General features: G+C 44.9%; 1 protein-coding gene across 3 annotated transcripts in view; it reads right to left on the minus strand.

Annotated features, from left to right (window-relative positions):
- Nucleotides 1-17,928, minus strand: part of PRKCE (protein kinase C epsilon) — a 596,864-nt gene that overhangs the window by 411,149 nt on the left and 167,787 nt on the right. For all 3 annotated transcript variants that reach the window (XM_082358123.1, XM_082358124.1, XM_082358125.1), the window contains one exon: nt 106-169. In XM_082358123.1, the coding sequence (XP_082214249.1) occupies nt 106-169 (64 nt within the window). The remainder of the gene's footprint in view (nt 1-105; nt 170-17,928) is intronic.

Below are 17,928 nucleotides of genomic sequence, written 5' to 3' on the forward strand. Positions count from 1 at the left end.
AATTAAATGTCACTGTAATATGTCTCAGCCAAGGAGGGAAGGGAGAGACCAAAAGACAAAAGGGTCAATGGACAAGAACAATGACGAGAGCTCACACTCTCCTACCTTCACCCGATGACCCCGAGAGATCAATGATCACATACACTCTTCCTTCTGGCTCCAGATCAATCTGCAATTAAGAAAATGACAGTGACTCTGTTAGTGCATTGTAGGGGCAACCCGAGAGTTCATGGCATTTCCACCCCAAACTGCTAAAACCTAGAGTCACAGCTTCATTCAATCCATGAATCTGCAACAGGCCGAGTGCTGGGTGAATGAGGGATGAAGGAGAATCAGCATTTGTGGAATGTCTACTATGTTCCGGATGCAGTAACAATGAGGTCTGATGCATACCCAACAGGTAGTGTCGTCCCAGTGGTTCCCAACTGGAAGCAATTTTGCTGCACAAGGGAAACCTGACATGAGGAACTACACTGGGGACACCTGACATAAGGAACGTTTTGGAGGACACGAAAGTATCTGGAGACGTTTTTGATTGTTACGATTGGAGAGGGAGTGGTGCTACTGGCATCTAATGGGTGGAGGTCAAGGATGTGCTAAACATCCTACAGCAGACAGGACAGTCCCCACAACAAAGGATTATCCAGCCCCAAATGCCAACAGTGTCAAGGTCGAGAAACCCTGTGTTAAACCCCGTTTCACAAATAAGGAAACTGAGCTCAAAGTTCCAAGGTAAATGGCAATGCTGGGATTCAATGCCAAGACTGCCTACAGAAGCCCCTGTTCTTTATACTACACAAATTGCTCACGGGAGATAAGAAAAGCATAAGACATTATTCCCACTCTCAAGGTGTTTACAATCTCACTGGGGAGTCTAAAAACAAAAACCAAAAAACAGAACAATGCTGAACCCAGCTTAATGATGAGGGACAGAGAATAACTGATAAAAAGTATCTGGTGGACCTGAAATCAGTGTGAAAGAGCAGCCTGGGAAGACTTCACGAAGGCAAGAAAGAGAAAGCACTCCAGGTGGAAGCAACAGAATAAGCAAAGGCTGGGCATGTGAGTGGTGCTTGTGGGGGACTGAAGGGCCACCATGCTCAGGGTATGCTGGCGCATGCGTGTTGCAAACCCCGGACTCTACCAGGGTTGTAAGGAGAGAGCCGATGTCGCTAAATTCTCACCACCAACCTTCTCTACCCACCCTCGTGCCCTCCCTCCCCACCTCCCAATCCAGCAAGCTACTGGCCCAATACAGAAGCAGGATGACGAGGAGAGCCAGAGGGGCTGGGCCGCTTACAGTCGACACCCTTCCAAGGTCTGCACTGTCCTCACAGAGACCATGTTCTCCCTGAGAGAGTAGCGACTCTGGAAACCCTGGATCACTGAGTACCCCTGTACCCACCCCCGCCTCCACAGTCCCATCTGTCTGTGCAGAGCTCCAATTGGCTCAGATGTGCCAGGCTGGTCTCCTCAACAAGCTGTGAGTTTCTTGAGGGCAGGAGCCACGAGCCCCTCCCTTTCTTTTCCATGGTCCTCAGCAAGAAGCAGGCACACATTTAACAAGTACTGCTTGGGAAGAGTTAGCCTGGTGAACACCTCCTGCTCCTCCAAGGTCAAGGTCAGTTATTGCCTCCTCTCTGAAGCCTTTCCAGATATTCCGAGTCAGAATTAACTACCCTCCCTTGTGTTCTTATAGTACACATACATATCTCAACCGCGGCTCCCGTATGTCTCTCTCCTCGGCTAGACAGAGACTATGACAATCCTATTTGCATCCCTAGTGTTTAGCGTACTGTCTGTTGGTCAGGAGACACCCAATAAACCTTTGTGGAGGTTCTGTGGGAAAATGTTCTGTGTCCCAGAGCCTATTCTGGGATTATTCACTCCTGCAAGCCCCTTCCTTAGGAAGGAAGGAAGGCAGGGGATCTGTACTAAAATGATGTTCCAATGAGGCAAGAGGGGAAGAAGAGGCAGCTATACCAGGAGTACCATATACTCCCTATGAGGTAAAGACTCACCTTGAACGGATGCTCTCTGTGTCCCTCCCCCCGACATCTCACTCCACTCCTAATCCAGATTCCCTGAGCCATTCGTGAGCCTCTCTTTATTTCCAGACTCAGCCTCTTAGTGGTTGAGAGTGCTTATGGTTTCCCTCAAAATTATAGTTCCACCAACACGGGTCTTCAATGCCCCCCAGGTGAGGTCCCTGTGATACTGCAGGTACTCTGTCAGGGCAGAGAGTGAGGGAGGGCAGGGAGCTCTCAGGTAGCCCCACAGGGACCGCTCACCTGGGTTTGGGATCTTGAGCTTGGGATCCAGATAAGAACCAAATAACACACTGGTGATGCCAAAGAGTCCACGATTTCAGGTTTCTGGGTAAAGAAAATGTTCTCCACCACCTTCACCACTAATACTGTCCCGTGCCACAAGCATAACCTGGCCCCTGCACTGTATTACAAACAGGAAAAACAACAGAGCCCAACCAGAATCCTGCCCCTGCCACAGTTCAAAAGTATCAGGGGCCCCCTTGTCCGAAAGCATGGAATTTAAATAATGTGTGCCTCTTAGAGATTAGGTCATCCCTATTAAACCCCGCCGGCAAAATGAAACACTTTCTCATATCCTCCAAGCCAAAGATTTCCCACGACTGTGGATTTCACTGGCAAAGTACAATGGTATCTGAGAAAAGCAGGGAGGGAGGCAGCAAAGGAATGAGATGGGCCGCGAGGCCTATCGGAAGGCAGGCAGCGTGCCTTTCTTTGCAAAAGGGGAGTGAGAACTCGTGGCGGGGGACAGGTCATTGATGATAAAATGTATTAGGATATTAACATTCAAGATAGCAATCAGAAACCATTTTAGCACCCTCTGCTGCCTCAGTGCCGATGAACTGCATTTTCAAACAGAAAAATAGAAATTAAGCTATTAAACATGCCAAGAGCAACAAAGAGCTTTGCAGCCTGGGCAGATGGCCGCAGAGCACTGGCTGAGCGCCAGCCAGCCAAGTAAGGAGGCTCTGAGAATCCATGCAGGGTGGTGGGACTTCAACGTGGATGACTAGAGGGGTTATCAGGTACAAAAGGGGGTGGAATGCCTGGTAACTTCATGGCCAAATTAACTTAATCACAATTCTGTTCACAATTATGTGGCCCGGATAATGAAGCAATGTCGGTGCCCAGCCCTGCACAACCACTGCAAGCTGATAGCTGGCATCACCACCAGGCAGCTGGCACTACATAAAAGCAGGCCTCCTCCCTCCTCCCAACCATTCCCAGGGTTTCTTCTCAGCTCCTTCTCCCGGGCTTCAGGTTCCTCCCAATTCTCCCAGATGCAACCCCCTTTATCAAATCTCCTTGAACCTCATACCTTTATTTGATGCACTTTCCCAGATACTATCTCTGTTTTTGACTATGATTCTCTTTCAACCTCCAGCTGAGGCCAGAAGCAAGGCAGCAGAACCATGGGGGAGACAAACACAGCCTTTGGAGTCACACCAGGGCTGAATCCCAGTTTTGTCACTTACAGGTCAGGCAATTATTTATTCTCCCTGAACTTCAACCTCTGTCTCTTCATCTGTGAAACAGGTTATTGTAACAATTCCATGAGACACACAGGCAAAGCACTTGGCACTTAGGAGTTACTCAGTACATGGTGGTTAACAGCAAACTTACTGGCTCTCTGGCCTGAAGCAAGCAACTATCTTCTCTAAGACTCAGAATGCTCCTCAGTGAAAGGAGCTAATAACAGGTCCTGTGACACTGGGGGCGTCACAATGTAAAATGTGAAAATCTACGTACAGTGCATAGGATGGTGCCTGGCACAGAACACTCGGTCATTGTTGCTGCTATTGTTATTAAAAAGCCAGGTCTTCAAATCTGTTACTTAATCCGATGTGATGTTCTTTCCACTCTAGGAAACTTCCCACCCACCAAAAAGCATTTTCTTGCCCCAGATTGATGTTATTACATATTATTTCAGGACATCTGATGATTTTACAGTGCTGTGAATATCAGATGTAGAAATAAGGTGAGAATTTCTCACCCAGCTCTGGAGGAAACCCAGTGGGAAAAAAGGCTATAGCCCTGGTCATCAGAGGGTCATGAGGTGATTACGAGAGGAGAAGCTGAGGATGACCATGTATTGTCTGAGCACCTGCTAGGCCTGGGACACTGTATTGAGGTTTCACCTGCATTAGTTCATCTAATCTCCTGGGAGGCCAGCAATACATATTCCCTACTTTTCAGATAGAAAAACTGGGGTACAGAGAGCTTTCAGCCGGATTCCCACGCAGCGCTGCTGCCTGGAGCACACAGGAGAGATGACTCTGACAGCGGGAGCTCCCATCTCAAGCCCCACAAAGCCTTCTCTGACAACTCAGTCTCAGGGTTCTCATAACTCTAAGCCTCTGGCTGTCCTCCGTGGGTTCATTCTCCTTCTCAGGTGCAACTGGCTCCCCAGCCAGGCCGGTTTAAGTCAGAGCAACGCGTTGAACATCTTGCCCACCCTTTCCCACCCCCCCCCACCCCCCCAGAGCCCTTGAGGAAGGTCTGGGCATAAACAAGAGCTCCATTCCTGCGAGTTAGGTACAAAGCAATGGGGAAAGAGCCCAAACCACAGAAACCAGGAAAAAGCCATCTCTGAAAAGCAAAAAGACACACAGGCACTTTTTGGGGTGGTGCCTGAGCATTCACAAAGTCCTTCACAAGCATTATTTCATTGATTCCTCACAATTAACCTGTAAGGTAACAAGTATCATTAGCAACATTGTACGTACGAGAAAACTGAGGTTAAGGAAGATAAGCAGGGCTAGTGAGAGCACACACACGGCACAACTGCAGGGGCACCATTCACACGGTAGTCTCTGAGGACAAGTCCTCCGGAGCTGAACAGCCAGAGGTAAGAGGCAGAGTCATAACTGGCACCCTTAGCTCCTGATTCTCAGAATCCTATCCTCCTCCCAGCACACCACACCTGTCCAGCAAGAACCCTGACCACTGGACTAGCACCCCAGCCATGCAGCCTGCTTAGCTGTCACCGCTGTGTGTCACTGTGACCCATAGGTGTCTGTGTGCCTGTGTTTGCGGGTAATCGAGTTTGAGACAAAGGAGGCAAGAAATTCATAGTCAAGCTTCCTCCTGACCATAGGCTCAACTTTCACTGGGGACCTCTAGGCAAACCTCTCCTCAGAACAGCCCGCGAGGGTCACACAGACCCAATTTGAGCTTCACTTCCTTTTCCATCTGTTGTCAGGCACCAGGGCCTAGAAAGAAGCAAAAGGGAGCGGGGGGGTGGGGGGAGGTCAGAAAAGGATGACTCCAGAAAGGAGGAGAAGGAGGAAAAGAGGCTGCACTGCCAATGTTGCACCCATTAAGTCCTAGATAATAGGCTGTTTCTTTTTTTTCCTGGAGGAGGGTGGGGAGTGAAGGAGGAGGTGGGAAGGAGAAGAAGAGAGAAGACTCAGAGCTTCTTTCCCAAGGCAGAGGACCCGCTTCCCAAGGTCTGCACCCCCTGGATTGCTGGCTATTTTCCCCTGGAGGCCTCTCAGGCACGTACTGTCCCCAGAGGTGCCTGGCATGGAAGAGGCAAGCCAGACAGAGCAGGAGATCTTCAAGCAGCCCCAGCTGCTGCTTTTGGAAAGCACAAAACGTGCAGGCGCTATGATGGGCAGCTCTTGAGCAGCTGCTGGGTGGTGATTTTGGAGCTAGCCACCAATTACACTAAAGACTCTTCATTTGAGGAGTTGCTACTAGATCTATTGGTAGAGTGCACTGGCTAGTTAAAAAGCAGAGGGTGCACATGTAATTAAATATTTTAAGAGCTCCACTCGGTTCACAGGCTTCGAATAGCACTTACTTTCATAAAACAGGAGGAGAGGAGGATTGCTCCTTTCTCATATGCCTTCCATGGTAGTGCAAAGACGTTATGTGGGCTTTCATTCTGCCCTGAAGGGCAGAACCCTGTCTGTCTAGCACATGGAAGGGATTTAATACATATTTATACATGTTGGCTCAATGGACGAATGGCCCGATTTTAAACTGGACCTGCACAGCTGAATTATGGAGATGATTTACTTGGGAAGCCATCAACCTGTACAGAAGTGTTCCTAGCAGCTTCATTCATAACAGCCAAATACTGGAAACAACCCAAGTGTCCAAGAACAGATAAATGAATAAGCAAACCATGCTGTATCCATATGACAGACTTTTACTCAGCAGTAAAGAATGAACTCCTGGTACATGCAACAAAACAAATGCTATGGGAAAGAAGCCAAACGCAAGAGATTACGATTCCACTTACATAATGTTCCAGAACAGGCAAAACGAATCTATCGTGACAAAAAGCGTATCGGTGATCTCCTGGAGGTGGACATGGGAAATGGATTCAAAGAGGCACAGGGGATGATTGAATGATTTTGAGTACTGTATTTTACAATAGTAAAGTATATATTCAATAAAAAAGAAAAGAGGCACAGAAGGACTTTTGGGGAAGATGAAAGTCTTCTGTATGTTGATTGAGTGGCGGTGACATGAATGTATACGTTTGTTAAACTGAATAAAGCCACACACTTAAAATGGATGCATTCTTTTTTTTGCCTGTAAATTATACCTCAATAAAGTCGCTTTTGAAAAAGGAAAAAAAGAAGTCATCATTTCACATAAGGATTGCTCTACAATTTTCCTTTAAATAACAAATCATCTTCCCACCCTCAGGGCATTTAAGATTTCATATTCCATTTTTAAAAATAAAAGGGTTCATTCAGAGTTTTTCAAGAACACATCTGTCACCCAACATAATGTACACCTACCTGTGTAGGCACACATTCACACACCCACCCACGTGTGCAAAACACACTCAAACCCACCTTCTCTTGTCTTCTGTGATCAAAATACGGTAATAGCAAGAAAAACACATCCAAAATGTAGGTTCCCTGCTGAATTATTTAAACCTTTCTCTGTGTGGATCTCAATTTCCTCATATGCAAAACAAAAAAAATTAGGGCGAATGCTCTAGAATGGCTTTTAACAACCTCAAGGACCTAAATATCCATGAAGAGGAGACAGCTTAAATAAATTATGGGACACCGTTTGGTAGATCTCTATGCAAGCCCTAAAAAAAGAATAAAAAGATCTAAATGTACTGGCTTATATGAAACTATCTCTGGCATATATTAAGTGGGAAAAAAGTATGGTGTAATGTGTTTCTTATGCTAGGCTATCATGTGAATAAAATGGGTGTGCATGTGGGTAAACACACACAGACACACACACACACTGTCACACTTGTTTGGCATAGATTATCTCTAGAAGGAGTCTTAATCAACAGGAAACAGGGGTTGCCTCAAGAGATGGAAACTAGAGGATCGAGGGGTGAGAAATCAGAAAGGGGCATTATTCTTCACTCTATGCTCTTTTGAACCATTTGATTTTTAAAATCGTGTCCTTGAGTGAACTTGTCACAATATTTGTCAACACCTTTTTTCACTACCTATTTCTAACCCAGTCCCCCAGAGAGCAGCTTGCTTCGGTTCCCAGACACTTCTTAAAGAAACGCCCCTCAAAATTGGCTGACACATTGCTTGTCCATCCCCGGTACCCAGGTCCCAGACACCAACCGAGCAGCAGCCATCATCTCCACATGAAAGTCCCGTTGGCTGGACCGGATGCCTACCTTACAGATCCCAGCTCCCCACAGGCCACAAATGGAGTAAACTCAAGCTAGTACCTGCTTCCTCTTTTCAACAGGCGCAGAATAGACCCAGAGAGCTGGCTCCCTCTGATGACAGAGGTGGCTAAAAACAAATAAGTCTGTGTACGCAGATGCTTTTCTGAGCTGAGAAAACATCCAGAAGTGCCAAACCTAATGTCAAGAGTGTGCAATGGCTTACGAAGCATTGCCTGGTCATGGTGTCGTTTTCGTTTTCCTCTCTTCTTTCAGGGAAATGGCAGTACATGACTGTACTCCCACTGACTCCCACGAGGAGATGCTGAGTGCAAACAGCAGGAAATGTAGCCACTTACCCTCAGTGTTCTGAAGTGAAAAATACCCACTACCCATGCGCACTTTGCATTTTGCTTTGCAGTGCTCTCTGTCACTGGGTGCACTTTTATCCATGTGTTTTATTCCACGTTTCCTATTTTTTACACTAAGCCAATTGCGGCGATTGAGAGTCAAGGCTCTGAAGCTAACCTACCTGGGTCCAAACCCCAGCTCTGCCTGTCACAAGCTGTGTGGCCCTTGCTTCGATTTCCTCATCTACAAATTGAGAATGTCATTGGCACCTGCTTCAGAATGTTGGGAGGATCAAATGAGAGGGTGAAGCACTTGGAGCCATGCCTAGCACACGGCTAGCATCCTCTAAATGTCAGCTGTCAAGTCATTAGGGTTATTTCCCGCCTAGACTGTGAGCTCCTCTTGGGAAGAGCCACGTGTCCCTTGGTGGGGAGGTTTCCACAGTTCTTGATCCACAGCTGGGCGCATGGCAGGGAATCAGTAGAGACTCCAAGTGGAACTGAATGGATCCACGTGGAGCAGAGCCGAGCTCAGTCGGGAGCTCAAGATTGTGCAACCAGAAAAATTATCTCCAGACCAGGAACTTTTCTGTCTCTGTTATATCACAACCTAGCAGGACCTTTCACCAACAGCTGCTCACAAAGACATTCAGTTCCTGACTCCCTTCAAAACCTAAGACATTATAATTGTTATTCAGCACTTTGAGCTCCTCATGGAGACTCTTTTATTCATAATAATAATCACAACTCTAATAAACACCCTTTATTGAGCACTTTACATGCGTTATCTGAGTGAGGGAGGCCATATCCTTATCTGAACCATTTCAGGAATGAGAGAACAGAGAGGCTCATGGATTTGAGTGGCTTGCCCACATTCTCACAGCTTGAAGAAGAGCAGCCTGAATTAAGGCAGGGCTCTCCGACTCCCAACCCGATGCTCCGGTTACCTTGGACCCAGCCAACGGCACGGACTCAAGGAGATCCTGCGGAAAGAACACATCGTGAGCTGTTCAAGGAGTCCATGCTGTGTGCGTGATGGTGGAGTCACTTCTTGGGCACAAGAACAATGAAAGTAAAGCTTTTTCATTGTCCTCCTGGAGCTCATAGTTGAAGGAATACTAATCCCACAGCAAAACAACTGGGAGGCTCAGACTATGAGACACAAACACAGGGTAGGACGCCCAGCTTCAGGGAGTAAATGCCCTCTTGGAAATATTGCTGTATTGGGATTTTCTGTATAGCAAGTCCTATTTGCCACTGCTTTGCATCGTATAGTTGGAAACATGTCCAATGAGGAAGAGTTTTATAAAAATCACAGAAGCATGAAAGCTAACAGTCATAAGCAACTTTGGAATCACTTGGTTCAAATAAGCAAAGAAATACAAATTTAAACAAGGGTAAGAATTTTTTTCTTTTGCCTAACAATTTAGCCAAAGTTTCTTTGGGGCTTTGTATCCTTGTGTTATTTGTTTATTAATATATAAACAAAATTAAGTATCATGATGTGTTCGGTTTTTAAAAATCAAAACTTACAATGAGAGGCAGCGTCTCTTGCCCTATACTCCCCAGAGGGAGCCAATTTTAATAACTTCTATTTGGGTTTTTCTGGTCATCACTGCCATGTCCTTAAACAAAATGTTTATACCTCAATTTCCTGATTTCTTGTTTTAGACATTCACTCTTGCCCTGCTGCTGTGAGAGATGAGGATTTAGTTCACTCACCACCTCACTCCACTTTCCTCCCTTCACAAAATAATTACACATCGCAATTCTCAGTTCCTTCTCTATTCTTCTTTACAACTGCAAAAAAAAAAGCAATCTAAATGTCAATTTCTTGTTCCATCAACTATAGGCAATATCCCTTGACCCTACACATTCTAACTGGAGGACATGAGTGCTTCCCGCCCTCCCCACCCTCTGCATTTTTACTGTTATACTATCAACATTGACAAAACTGACATTTTTTTCTAATTGTAGTTGAGTTCCATGCTTTGTGTATATGCTGGTTCCAAAATCTGAGGATGAATTAATCGTGTTTACTTAATATTATAACTTTGTAAATGATATCACATATACTTTCTTTTCCACAGGTCCAATGTGACAACTCATCTACCACTCAATGGAGAATATACCTAGCAGCAAATTCGAATGGATTCTTTTTTTTTTTTTTTCACTCTACCAATTGCCTTTCTCAGATCCTCAAGTTTCCCCTGGGTCCCCTTCTCTCAGGGTCTGCCCTTCTGGAGACCCTCACTGTCCACTTTTCCCTAATCTGGGCTGACTACTCTCTGGTCTCCTGCACAGCTGTAGTACCGTGACTTATTTTCACTCCTCTGCTGGAAGCAGTCACTGTTTCTGGAATCCATCATCTTCCTTGTTCTGGGTTATTCCCTTGTTTTTGCCAGTAAAGTACATTCTGATTGAAATATTGATTAAGAGTGCATAGAAAGCTAGCTTTCTAAGACCTTGCATGCTTGTCCTCACACATGATTGATAGTTTGGCTGGATATAGAATTCTAGGTAAAAAAAAAAAAAAAAAATCATTACCTATCAGAACTTTCTTCTAACATCAATATTGCCTACGGACTCTGATGTCAGCCTGGTTACTGTTGTTTAGTATGTGACTTTGTTTTGTTTTCACTCTCTATAAGTTTTAGCATCTTTTTTATCCTCAGCGTTCTGAAATTCCAACATGATATGTCTCAGGGTATCTTTTTTTGATTCATTGTACTTGTTCTTTTGATTCATTGCATTTGTGGGAGATATTCTTCTAATTTGTCCTTTGCTATTGGCCTCTTCATTTTCTGTATGAAACTCCCATTATTTGGCTATTGGACCAGTAGAATTAATCCCTATGTCTCTTACTATTTGTTATATATATTTCCATCTCTTTTCTCCTTTTAGTCCATATTCTAAATTTCTTTGAGTATATCTTACAACCCTTCCACTGAACTTTTATTTCTGACAATAGTATGTTAAGATTCCAGAAGCACCTTCTTATTTTCTGCAGCTTCTTTCTCCTCACAGCATCCTTTTCTTTTTTTGTTTTATGGACACAACCTATTTCTGTGAACACAGGGTTACAGAGTGGGAGCTGGCCATGATAGCAGGGGTCCCCACCATCTATGATAGCTCTCCCCAAACCATTATTCCGTTGCTTTTTAAAAGAACCTTCCACTTTCTGACCCTGGGGGTCAGGGTCTGGCTCCAGGTCCTTCAGCAGTGAGAAGAGTGAGTATACTCACTACACATGCCACATACAGACTTTCAAATAGTCACTTGCTTTCAGCTGCACATCTCACTCCTGCCTCTGGGGTGACTACAGTTTCCATGCCCAGAGCTCCTTAAGGGTCCTGCAGAACAGCTGGCTCTAGGCTAGGCTCCGGTAGTCCCCCGCACATGTTCTGGGCTGTGGCTCCTTTGTACTTCTATTCTGCTCCATAGTTTCCACGCTGCCCTCTCCTTTCTTTTCCCAGAAATTCACTGAAATAGCTTAATGATGGCATCCTTCTGCTTACTTACTAGTTATAAAATTGTATCCCCCCTGACCTTTTTCCTTTTCTGTTATCTAAATGGGATCTTGAGTAGGCAAAGCAATAAACATATTTGCTCCTAGACCACCTTGAATGAAAATTCCAAAAACTCATCATCTTAAATGATATTATCCAGGGCTGGTAAGAGTGGAGGAGAAATAGGCCCCCTTACACACTGCTAATGAAGTATAAATTGGCACAAAATTTGTAGGGTAGTTTGGCATTATATAACAAAAATCCTTTGACCTAGCAATTCCATTTCTGGGAATTTATCCCAAATCACACATGTGCAAAAAGATTTAAATACAGAGATCATTATTACAACATTTTGAAGCGCGTAAAATTAGAAACTAATTGTCCAATAATAGCAAACTATTTAAATAAATTGTAGCATATTCAAATCATTAGATACCATGCCATCACAAAAAAAATCTTGCAGAATTATATTTAATGGCATGGAAAGATATTCAAAATATGGTATTAAAAGTGGAGGAAAAATGAGATTATAAAGGAATATATTACTATGATCCAATTTTTAAAAAATGTGTGTAAGTAGGTACATATACAAAGGAAAAAACCAGTTATCTACAGGAGAGTAAAATAATGTGATTTTTTTCTTTGTGCATATCCATAGTTTTTCTAAACTGTCTTTTAAATCTTCTACTTTCTATTATAACTTTTGTGATAAAAAAAAAAATCAAACAATAAACTTGTTGCTTGAAGGACATTATGTGGCTCAGTCCCCTCATTTACAGGTAAGGAAACTGAAGCACAGTGAGGTCAAGCAACCCACTCAGGCATCTCAGTAAATTAACCATAGCTGGAAAGAAAAAAAAAAAAAGATACTCAGTTGTCCCGATTTTCACTGCAGAATTCTTTAAGGTGCAAGTTAAAAATGGGACAAATTATGTTAAATTTACTTACTTCTTTAAAAGTGTAATTTTCTGGTCAAATGGTTCACAGCACTACTCAATCCTAATCACCAGTTATGAGGGGTTAGTAGCCAGGCATATTCCTCAGTTGAATACAGTTAGAACATCTTAAGAGAAGCTTCAATAGCTCAACCAAATAGAACACATTCATTTAAAAATCCTTTGCTTTGATCAAATCAAAGCAAATGCTTTGATCGTACCTTCTCTGTATGATGCTCTTCCTCAATTTTTGTGGGGTGGTGTGGCCCACATTTTTATACCTTATACGCGGTTAACCTTTAAACTACCTTGTATGTGATAAACTTCCATAACAACATAGACTTTGTCAATCAGGTAATGAGCAAACATTTCTGCTATGACATAACCATACTGTGCTCTCACTTAGCCATGCAGTGTCACCATCTTTGTTTTTACAGGAGTTCTTTGGAATATATTCTCCCATTTGTCCTCAGTGTGCTATAAAACGTATAATTTTTTTAATTTATAAAAAATTTCAAATGCTGGTTCTAAGAAAACCAAGCATAGGTCTCAAACATGTAATATAGAGGAAAATGGAATTTATTAGGCAGGTCAACATCAGCAAAATCTTACCCTCAATTAGATGTTCATCAGTTGACTCTGTTGAATTTTGAAGGAAAACATTAAATTTTTAAAATTTTTAGGTTTTGTATCAAAATAGTAAAGATATAAATATAAAGTCTGACATAATTTCCAGCTTTCTGGGATAAAGCTTACCTTAACATGTAACCTAATGAGCATGTGTGAATGTTCAACTGGGTTTTTCCTATAGATAAATGAATACATAGGTTTTCAGGTACAAGTAATATATGAAAGCAGGGACCATCTATTCTCTGAAAATGGGCAACTCTCCTTATAATTCTCTGCTTGGTTTCTACACCTTTATGAAGTTGCAGGCATTGTAAAATGAACAGGCTAACGAAGCTGGACTCACAAATCAGATTTACATGTGCTGAAACCCCACCAATAACTGAACTAGAAGGGAAGATATTTCCTGAAGCACATAGCAAAGGGGATCAGAAAATTGTCCAAGCTCTGACTGTCAGAATAGTTCTGAATTTGTGGCTTTCTCTTGTGGACATCAGATTTCCATATATTTTGGACAAGCACAGAAAAGACAAATCACAAGTATGTCATGTTATATACAGACCATATGGGAGGGATTCTATGAATTCCATCTACTTTGTGAGGATAGTTTAGGGCTATCTATAATCATTAATTAATGAAGTCAGGGCTTGAAATAAATAGAAGAAAGCACAAAAAAAGTCCAAGCACAAAAAACGTCCTTGGCCTTTCAGAGGCATCAAAGGAAAATAAAGTTTAAATTTTTCAAGTCTATCCTTAGAATAGTCAATGCTCTGTTCATTGTCCAGAGTAGACGTAACTGGAACCAAGTTTTAGTTAATAGATCTTTTCTAACGTGTTGAACCTTTTGTTGGTTTCCCTTTAGAGTATTTCATGTCTTGTTTGTCAAAAGGCAAATTTCAAAGTTTGGGTTTGGTGACTGAGTGTTCATTTATCTAAGATCATCAAGGAAAGCCTTCTTGATACTCAAGGAGTCAGGCCTGCGGATTTCTGGGAGGATACCAGGAGCGTAACAAGCAGAGGGAAGGGCAAGTGCGAAGGCGGGGAGGTGGGAGAGGACTTGACCTTTGCCAGGGTAGGAGATGGAGTGACAGGAGCAGAGTGAGGGAGGTCACCGGCGACAAGGTCACAGAGGTGGAACACGGTAAGGACTGGACTTTGGCGCTGAGCGAGATGGGAAGCCAGAGGTGAGTTTGAGCATAGAAGTGACGTGCTGTGACTTACACTTTGACAGGATCAGTCTGGCTACTGTGTGGAGAATAAATTTTAGGGGCGAGTGAGGAAGCAGGAAGGCCACTTATGAGGCTATCGTGATAATCCAGGTGAGAGTTGGAGGCTATCATAATAATCCAGGGGAGATGATGGTGGCTAGGAAGGGATGGGATAGTGGAGGTGATGCGAAGTGGTCAGTTTCAGAATATATTTTGAAGGTGGAGCCAAAAGGATTGCTGGTGGATTGGACGCAGTGTATAAGATAATGAGAGGCCTCGAGGCTAGCGTGGAGATTTGGAGCCTGAGCAAAACATGAAGCTGTCCTTGGCTGAGCAGGAAAGGACTGGGAGGGGGGCAGGGCAGGAGTGGGGCACCCAGAGCAGGGTTTGGACAGGTACGGTTGGAGACACCTCTGAGACAGCCAAGGGCAGGGGAAAGGTCCAAGCTTAAGATCTGAATTCGGAAGTCACTAGCAGAGAGACAGTACAGATCCGAAACCCCTGACCCACAACACTGACATCCAAAATGCTCTAAAACCTGGACTCTTTTTGAAGTTTGGGTCAAACTCCTTTGGCCACAAACCCTGACCCAAGCTGACACATGGCTATTTATTGTCTCCATTTATTCCACTTAGTGTAAATAGTCATACAATTGGGTTATAAAAATATTAATTTGTTTTCTCATAAAGGACTGCCCCAGAATCTGCTGGAGATGTTATGTATTCAGTAATATACAGAATAACCTTCTAGAACAGGGGTCCCCAACCCCTGGGCCGCGGACCGCTACCTGTCCGCAGCCTGTTAGGAACCGGGCCGCACAGCAGGAGGTGGGTGGCGGGCGAGTGAGGGAAGCTTCATCTGCCGCTCCCCATCGCTCCCCATCGCCCCCATCACCGCCTGAACCATCGCTCACTTTACCGCCTGAACCACCGCTGCCCCGCCCCGGTCTGCGGAAAAATTGTCTTCCACGAAACTGGTCCCTGGTGCCAAAAAGGTTGGGGACCGCTGTTCAAGAATACAAAAAGTCTGAATTTCTAAATAAATCTGGCCTTGGGGGTTTTGGGATAAGGGATGTGGATCTGTAGTTTGAGCCAGGAGGACACATAGAGACTGGGAAGACCAGAGGGACCTGCCCAGATGTCAGAAAGACCTCGATACAGAGGTCCAACCTCGACCACCCTGGGTGGAGTCTGCTTTGACTTCCCACCTTCCTCCCTCCAAACCACCACCACCAAACATGCACACTCATCCCAGACTTGGGGATGATAAAAGCCTTGTTTTTTTTAGCTTTCTCTATGTCTTCAAAAGAGAAGGCAGAAAACCTCTCTACCTGCGCCCCCTCAACACACACACACACACACACAGAGTAGTTTTTGTTAAGCCTGATGTGACGCTGACTTCATGCACCACTGAACTAACTGGCTGTATCTGTTGCAAGGTGGGGTTTGTGTGGTGAGAAAAAAAAACTGTAGAAAAACTGAAATAATGCTTTAGGTTCGCATAAAGGCATTTCCTGTTTCTGGGAAGCCTGTCTGTCCGCTGCTGCTGCTCTACCAGATTGAGTATCCCTCCCCCCACCATTAAACACACCAACTCTAAATTCAGTCAGGACGTTGTGGCAGGGGGGCTGTGGTGGGGCACCCCAAGTCCCAGGCCCGGTGCAAGAAAACAATGGAGCAAGAGGTTGGGTGCCTGAACCCCCGTCCAAGGTGCCCTCTTAGACTACAGAGGCACAAGATTCCCATAGAGGATCCTTTGTGCGTTCTAAGGCAAGACACAGGAAAGGGTTGAGAGGATTTAGAACCTCAGCCAGGTAAAGGTGAGGCTAAGGTAGCTGCTCTCATGGAAGCTATTATTCCTATGTTCATTCCTGTGGATAAATGTGCTCCACGGTGGGCGGCTTGGCTGCAGATAAGTGGCCTTGTCAACAGTTAAAAATAAAAATGAAAAGATAGTTCACTCACCCATCCTTCTAGCCCACCAAATGGACCCAGGTTCTGTTGTCTTCCCAGGCCCCACGACCCAACCTCCCTCATCCACTTCTCCTGCCCTGGATGCAGCTTCCTAGGATCAGAAAACCTCCGTATCAACTTAAATTGTTGGCCCATTTGACCTCTAAGGAAGAAAAAAAAGAAGAGACAAGAAATCTCTACGAGAAATTCCGGGAGCCCTATCATTCATAAACAGATGAGCAACACACAATGCATAAGAAAAGTCTCCAGAGAGGCAGGGGGTGGTGATAATTAAATATCATCAACTGGAAAACTGGTCGTTGGTCATGATCACTGTTGAAACTAGGTGGTAGATACACAGGAATCCATCATTCTACTCGGTTTACTTCCGTAGGTGTTTGAAATTTTCCATAGTAAGAGATAAAGAAGAGGAAGAGGAGAAGGAGGAGGGAAGAAAAGAGGGAAAGAGGAAGGGAGGGAGAAAGTGGACAACTTCTATACCCCAACTGGACCGATGTCCCACAGCTCATCTTAGCCTTTCTTAAAGACCTTAACTGGGGAGCGCGGTACCTCACGTAACCCAAGCCTTTCCCACCTCCTGTTCCAACCGGTCTAAGCCAATGCCCCACGGGGGACATGGGATGAATAAACCCAAGCCACAGCTGTCCATTTGGCCCTTCTCATGCCCCTCTGAAGAGACTCCCCAAGTCCTTTCCCTGATCCTCTCATGCACATACAGTAGGCGGTGGCTTTTTTTTTCTTTAGTCAGGATTCACAATGATAAGTGCTTTGAAGAAAAAAGGAGTTGATCACTTCATCCTTTCCTTTCTTCATAGAGATGTTTTCCCTGACTTCAAAAGCCATCTGTTTACCTTAGATGATTAGGAAAGATTAATGGAACTAATTGTGTTAACAAAGTGACTGTCCTGCTGAAGCCTGCAAATTATCCCTGATTTGCTTTGATTGCCTGGAGATTACCTCACCACCACTAAACCCAGTAAGCTTGCATATGACCACACTAGGCTGTGCCCTGGTAGTGAGCCAGGGTGCAAAGTCAGCCTTCTGCCGGGACGGAGGCTGTGGTAGCCTCCAGAGTATGAAGTAAGCCTGCCAACCTCCCGGCGGTGCCCAGGGAAAGCCAGCGATCCGATGGGCATATATGCTCTGGGAGTGCAAATCTTGGGCCATGTCAGCCCAAGCCAGACACCCTGCCCTCCTGCACCCCTCGGGCTGTGACCCTCTGGCTGGTATCTACCGTACAAAACCTCCACCAGCACAAGAACAGAAACAGCTGCCCAGAGCACACACATCTCAGATGCCTCTGCGGCTGCCGGCAAGCCCTCGGAGGTGGAACTGGGCTCAGAGGACAGCCTGGGAAATAAGCAAAATGCAGCCAGAGGAAGGGATGGAAAACCTGAAGTTCTCTGTCACAGACGGATGGAAGACGCTCCCCTTGGAAGCCTGCAGGGAGCATCAAACCAAGCAGCTGGGGGATGGCGGGGTGGGTGGGGAGGTGCCGCCAGGGCCCACTCATGGCTGCCTTGCGACCCCTCCCCCGACGACTTTGTCACTGTGGGTAAATCTCCTGGAGTGTAACATAGACCCTAGCACCCATTTAGTCAAATATGAGAAAATCCACCACTTGCTTCTCGCAAGTCAAGTTACTCTGAGTCTTTAATTCACAAACC

This window comes from Balaenoptera borealis (genome assembly GCF_965194805.1).
Source record: "Balaenoptera borealis genome assembly, chromosome: 15".
Classification (NCBI taxonomy): Eukaryota; Metazoa; Chordata; class Mammalia; order Artiodactyla; family Balaenopteridae; genus Balaenoptera; species Balaenoptera borealis.